The following is a 6890-nucleotide window of genomic DNA, read 5'->3' as shown; positions in this document are numbered from 1 at the left end:
CTCCCCGTCTTCCTCATTCGCGCCGCCCCTCTCTCGAATCATTCGCCGCGCCGCCGGCCGCCGATCCGATCCGAGCCGACCCGCCCCGCGCGCCGCCGTGGCAGGGCCGGGGTTCCGCCTATCGACCCCCATGGTGCAGCTCCCGGCCATGGGGAAGCGCCAGCACCCGGAGGCGGCCGAGCCGCCCATGGCGCCGGCCGCCGCCGTGAAGATGGAAGCGGACGAGCTCCGGGACTATGAGCACGGCCCGCTCGGCAAGCGCGCCCGGCCGGCCCAGCCCTCGCCGCCCCCGCCCCCGCACCAGGTAGATCCGCGCTCGCCGTGTTCATGGCCTTCCGTTTCGTGCTTCCGTTCGCGGCCGTGCTGGATTCCGCGCTGGGGTAGCTCGTGTTCGGCGTCGAGCCGGAGGGCTTTCATGCGAGCTCCTGCCGTTTTTCAGTTTCCGTTGGGAGCTGGGCGGGTCCTTTCGCGTGGCGTTACGCGTTTGATTTTGACCGTGGCTGTTGATTCAGCAATTGAGGTGGCTCCAGTGGGGATTGGTCTGCGTGGACTGATTGAGTGGTGCGGATTGCAGTGGCTGAGCTGCTGTTATTAGATACATAGTTCCCTTTTCGTGAGAGCAATGGGCATTTTCACGTTAGCATTCACTCTCAAACCATTGGGATTGAGGGATTTAAGTTAGATCCTGTTGATGACCCTCTGGTTTGATGGAGTCACAGTCTGCTTGTGTGGTTGGCGCTGATTGAAGGGCTGGACGTGTACCTCCATGGGATGCTATGTAGAGGCTGGTATTACTGTGTGACTGGGAAATGCTCAAGGTTTACATTTCATACGTTTGCCGTTTGCTGTGGATGGCTGACGTCTTGAGTCAACCTCGTGTGGTTGGTTTATTTGCTTTGCTTTTTTGGATGTTCCAAGGGTGGGGAAACTGCTTGGTTCCTTAGGAGATTGGGGAAATGTTTCAGAGACAATTACAAATGTAATTAGGGAAAGAGGTGATACCTGTCGCCCCATTGGAACTTTGGAAGTGGATGATGCAGTTGCTGGTCAATTATCTGGTTAACATGCAAGGTGCTAAGCGAAATCCTTCATAGAGTTTCATGGGGATACAATAGGAGTTGCTACTGTTCATGGTAGATGATGTCAGTGTGTAAGTAGAGAAAAAAAATGTGTATCGATATGAGCCAAAATAAATGGATCAATATTTGTTCTCACAAAATTTACCGGGGTGCATTCTTGTTTGTTATTACTATAGCTCTTTTGAGGTGTTTGTGATATCTAGTCTCCGTAATTTACTGTTTAAAGTTTGTCAATAAAGTATGATTAGTTAGTAGTATTTCTTATGATCGACAGATTTGGGATTCATATTTTGTATGCATACATGAATTGCAGGACATGTATCACAATGTACTTGATGAACCTAGCCCATTGGGTCTTCGGCTGAAAAAAAGTCCATCTCTGTTGGATCTCATTCAGATGAGGCTTTCTCAAGCAAATTCCGATGCAGGGCAGTCATCTACGGACAATGCTGAGCCTTCCAAGAAGAAAGACCTTAAATCTGGTACATCATCAGCTGGTGAACGGTTGAAAGCATCAAACTTTCCTGCAAGTGTATTGAAAATAGGCAAATGGGAGGTAAGGAAATCTATGTTAGCTGAAATATACTATTTATGACAATTCTGCCAGAATCTGTGTTTTAGTACTTTGGTGTCTTTTGTTTGGCCTTCTTTAGGCTTGATGCTGGCGATGCTTTATTGAGGTACAGTTGGTATGTGAAACACTTATGGTCTTGTAAATTGTTGCTTGAAAATAAGAAGGTGGCTCAGTGCCAACCTTATATTTCAAAACAGGCTAAAGCCTGATGAGAGGAAGTCAGTTACACGTAGCTTGCAAAGTGCACCCAGGTGCAAGATCACAAGCGGCCTTTAGGAAGAAGAAAAGAGCGAGGAGAAGAGGAGGATGTTACATCTGGCTTAGACAAAGATTAGCTATCAAATTTTTGGCTCCAGACCTGTAGATCACTCCTATCCTGTTGCTTTGTAGCTCTGTAACTCCAAAGACGAATCATGTCAGCCACATAGTGTCTAGTGTATGACTCCGTCCAAATCTTGGAATTGAAAACTCTGTCATTCCTCGCATGCCAGAGTGTGATGGCGCAGGCAGCAAAAGCAACATTCCGTTTGCGCTTGAAAGCGAGTTGATGAACAGCTTGCTCAACAAAGGCTAAGATGTCAGGGGATAGGCGCGCCAAAGGGTCCAGCATCAGCTTGTTCCATAAGGCAGAAGCTGCATGACAGCGTAGCACCAGGTGATCGATGGATTTGACAGCAGGGCAAGCATCACAATGGGCAAAAGGAGCGACCGCAGACCAACATTTCTTAACCATGTTGTCCTTAGTGTTGAGACGCCCCCTGAAAGCCAGCCAAAGGAAGGCCTTGTGCTTGAGGGGGATCAAAGAATCCCAGGTCCAACTTTCAAAACTGCACCTAATCCCACAGAAGGTGAGCAGCCGGTAGAAGTAGCTGGTGCTTAGCTGATTACAAGCCACAGAAGGTGTGCGGGCATCCTTCTGCGAGCTGCTGGGAACCACTGCTGCAGGGAGCTGATTCAGGGCCATCAGTTCCTGTGTAGCAGCTTGAGATAGGTTGGGGTGGAGCTGCACCTCCCAAGTCCCCTGGGAGAACCGAGATTGAACAGAACAATGGGGGTTTGTAGCAAAAGAATACAGAACTGGAAGCACCTGCCACAGCCTGCCAGCCTCAAACCACAAAATTGTTGCAGTGACGATTCTACTTATCTATAAAACTTTAAGCTAATACACGTAGAATTGAAATGTTGGTTCTTGTTTGTAGTGTCGAGTCTTAGTGGAGCGTCGATGTATTCCTGTCCAATTTGCTAGTATTTTTGCTCGAGCAGGCAGTCAGTTGCCCAAAATTCAGTATCTGTATGTTGATGATTCCTGCAGTACATATTAACTAGTGTTCAGTTGCATACATAACAGCCTGTCTGGACAATCTTTGGCCTTAACTGTCTTAATTTGATTCTATCTCTGAGCAGTACACATCCAAATATGAAGGTGATTTGGTGGCAAAATGTTACTTCGCGAAGCATAAACTTGTATGGGAAGTTCTGGAAGGTGGTCTCAAGAGTAAAATAGAAATTCAGTGGTCAGATATAACTGCTTTGAAGGTAACTTTGCCTGAAATTGGAGATGGATCCTTGGATGTGATGGTAAGTTTATCCAGAAGATGCATATGCTTATTATTCTTATTTTTTATTGTTCTCTTATTATTTTAGTACCTCGTTTTCTGAGGAGTTCCCATTTTTTTATGCTTATACAGCTGGCCCGACCACCTCTCTTTTTCAAAGAGACGGATCCTCAACCAAGAAAGCATACATTGTGGCAGGCTACTTTAGATTTCACTTGTGGCCAAGCAAGTATAAACAGGTAAAATGATTATTCACTGTTTGCACTACATACTGAGAGTGAAGCCTCATATGCAAAGTGTTCTTTGGGGGGGTGGGGGGACGGGGGATGAAATCTGCATGTTACAGTATCGTAGTGATCATTACTTATTAGTCTTGACTTCAATCCACATTTTTGGAAGCCTTGTTGCATCTGCAGGACATGCTTTATGCTTACCAGGACTGGACTTTTGTAGCAGATGACCTGATATTTATTCAAGGCCACCTCTGTAGTTCCGTATTTATCATTAGAGGAACAGAAGGAACTGTTCAGTTTCTTTTTAGATCTCTGAAAGGTTGATAGAATCTGTTTAATAGCCTGCAGCTACATAGCTGTAAAACCAACGTGGATGTCATGATAGCTCTTTAAATATCAGCCAGCTAGATAACCACAGTACTTGGGTTTATGAGCAAATTGCCAATACGTTGGTACGGATAATCACATGACACATCACATCGAGTTGTTGTCATGGGCTTGGCTTGCTTCATGCCCTTGGCTCGACTGTCACGCTTGGCTGAGATGCACTGGTTGCTGTCCTGTCTCCGTTGTCATCGGTCTTGGCCTGCTCTGTGCCCTTGTCTCCACTGTCGTGCTTGGCTGAGCTGCGCACCGGTCGGTGTCATGCCTCTGTTGTCATGCTCAGGCTTCACCATGCCCTGTGCTCTGCCGTTATGTAGATCATGCTTTTCTTGTGACGTGCGTCATGAAAGATTTGTGAGGAAGTTGGCCAAGTTAATTCGTTAGTAGATTAGTTGTGTTTAAGTTGATTTGTTTGTTTGTTGGGAGGTGTTTTTTCCTACTGTGTTTATTAAAGTAGTTTATATTCATGAAGGATTTGTGAGGAAGTTGGCTAAGTTTATTCGTTAGTAGATTAGTTGTGTTTAAGTTGATTTGTTTGTTTGTTGGGAGGTATTTTTCCTACTGTATTTATTAAAGTAGTTTATTCATCGATGTGGAACAGGGGTGGGAGGGGTGAATGGATTGCTGCCACCAACTTATTTTGTAGAAATAAAGATAACCAAAGTACTATCTATTATAACTAATGTACTTTCTTAGCTCCTAGTCTTTTGATGCCTTCATCTAATACCGTGACTCTTCCAAAAATTTCAGGCATCATTTCTTGAAGTGCCCTACAACCTCGTTAGGCAAGAATTTTGAAAAGCTTGTCCAGTGTGATCAGAGGCTACATCAGTTGAGTCAACAAACAGACGTCATCTTGGACTCTTCAGTTTTTGAACCCAGATGCTCTATATTTGAGGATCCGGTGGAACTGAAGTGCCATGACTTTGCTAATTTAAAAGATGAACGTGAAGATCTGCCTGGGTTTTCAGGGTCTGTGTCACCATGTGCTGGTTCATCTATGTCTACTAAGAATGACACAAACGATTTTTTTGGGAAGCAACCAGAATTTGTCGCTCAGCCAATGAACCCAGGTACGTGAAAGCTAATGACGCCCCTCCTGCACCGCCTAATGTTACATTGATGTACTTCTTGCAGAAGAGAAGCATCAATAACTTAAATATATGTGGGCAATCATGTGCATAGTGTTAAAATTTCCATGATTAGCACGTGCTTTAGTTATTGTTGATCAATGCATTTCAACCTCTTCCCGATTTAGTTGAAGTATAACAAGGGAGATATGCTAACTTGTACACGTTTGCAACTTCTGTTGTTGCTCACTGGATCACTTGACAGTGCCTTTCACATGAAACATCAACCTGAATCTTTCTAATCCTTTTTGTGTTCAATTTGCCAGGGGCTAGTGCTGTAAATGCACAACCAGTCAGCAGAAACGTAAATGGTGTAGCTCAAGAATTCAATATCCCGAACTGGTGGAGTCAGCTGAAAGTGCCCGGGCTTAGACCATCAATGTCAGTGGATGATTTGGTCAGCCACCTAGGAAATTGCATCAGCGAGCAGATCACCTCAGGCAATCCTTCGATGGCCAACAATGAGGTGCCTACAAAAGAATCGCTAGAGGAGATTGCGCAGTACCTTCTTGGTGATGTGCAGGGCCCACAGGCGCCGGCCTCCGATGAGCGACTGATGGCACGGGTGGACTCACTTTGCTGCCTGCTTCAGAAAGACACAGCGCCGACATCCCAGCCGAAGCCTGAGCCGAACAACAGTGACAGCATTGGTGGGGTGGACTCCGAAGGATCAGACGATGAATTCAGCTCAGCATCAACGAGGAAAACTGCAGATGCTAACCAGCCGCCACCAGCTATGTCCCGAAAGGACTCGTTTGGAGACCTGCTGATGAACCTGCCCCGCATCGCCTCGATACCGCAGTTCCTGTTCAAGATACCAGAGGATTCCGAGAACTGAAGCTGGACCCCAGATGAAGCAAGTCCCTGTAAAAATTGTACCTGAGCAATAAGTAAGCCCCCCTCGCTTGTTCCGATTCAGCAAGCCGATTCCCCGCCCTGTAAATGTGACCCATTTAGGTTCCTTCTTCAGCTGTGTGATGATTCGGATGGGTAGTCGAAGATTGTTCCTTGGTTCTTTTAACTCAGACTTGTGATTTCGTTGTGCAAGATCAAGTGCCAAATTGTTTATAATAATGTTGTGAAAAGTGTCCGCAATGCAACCGCATTGGTTTCCAGTAATGATATGAGATCAAAGTTTGTTATGTCGTGGTCGTTACGAGTTTCTGGCTTGTAGTCTCGGACAACACGTTTTTATCGTTTTAGGAGTAGCCATATGGCTGGCGAACCAACCTGTGGCTGGATTGTCAGAGGGACTGTGGATCAGGGTTCAAATCCGTTCCTGTCGACGATGAGGTGTCTAAGGTGACTTCGTAAATTTTAAGATGATATGCCGGCTCAGTCTTTCGAAGGTGCTCATAGAGGTAGGGTGTACGTGTGTGCGTTCATAAGGATGAGTGTATGCTCGTGTATATGAGTGCTTGTATCTATACTGATATTAAAAAAAAGAGTAGCCATACGAGTCATCTCGGATTATTTCCCTCTACGAACCATACAAATTTAAGTTTTGAAAAAAAGAATACGCATGCTGAGGTCATCTAAGGTCATCTATAGGAGTACTCCCTCTATAGATTACTAAAGTTGTGATCTAAATGCCGGTAATTCATTTCTGAGCCCAGGCTCAACTGCACCTAGATAATTTGATGCGTGAGGTACGCTTAATTTTCAAATCATTTAGACATCTGAGTATCTCCCGGCAAAAAAGATAAATTCGGGGTCTGCAAAAATGTTTACTGTTCATACCCTGTTTTGACCCAATTTGTCTTTTTTGCTGAGAGCCTCTCAGAAGTCCAAATGATCTCAAATTTGAAGCGGACCTCACGTGATAAATTTCTACCATGCAATAAAAGATTGATTTTTTTTGAATTTATTTTGATTTTATTGTGATTTTTTCCTGGACGGGTGCAAATGAGTCTGGGCATCGAAACGCCACACTC

At 45.3% G+C, this 6890-nt stretch overlaps 1 protein-coding gene across 1 annotated transcript; it reads left to right on the top strand.

The window, feature by feature from the left end:
* The first annotated feature begins 11 nt into the window (after positions 1–11).
* On the top strand, positions 12–6075 carry LOC119336378. The gene is made up of 6 exons (XM_037608392.1): positions 12–304; positions 1393–1635; positions 3058–3231; positions 3342–3448; positions 4577–4899; positions 5223–6075. Exons 1-6 carry the CDS (start codon positions 131–133, stop codon positions 5792–5794), a joined length of 1593 nt encoding a protein of 530 aa, XP_037464289.1. The 5' UTR covers positions 12–130; the 3' UTR covers positions 5795–6075.
* Positions 6076–6890: the final 815 nt, after the last annotated feature.

Source organism: Triticum dicoccoides, chromosome 7B (genome assembly GCF_002162155.2).
Source record: "Triticum dicoccoides isolate Atlit2015 ecotype Zavitan chromosome 7B, WEW_v2.0, whole genome shotgun sequence".
Classification (NCBI taxonomy): domain Eukaryota; kingdom Viridiplantae; phylum Streptophyta; class Magnoliopsida; order Poales; family Poaceae; genus Triticum; species Triticum dicoccoides.
This window is presented reverse-complemented; position numbering and strand designations above follow the sequence as displayed.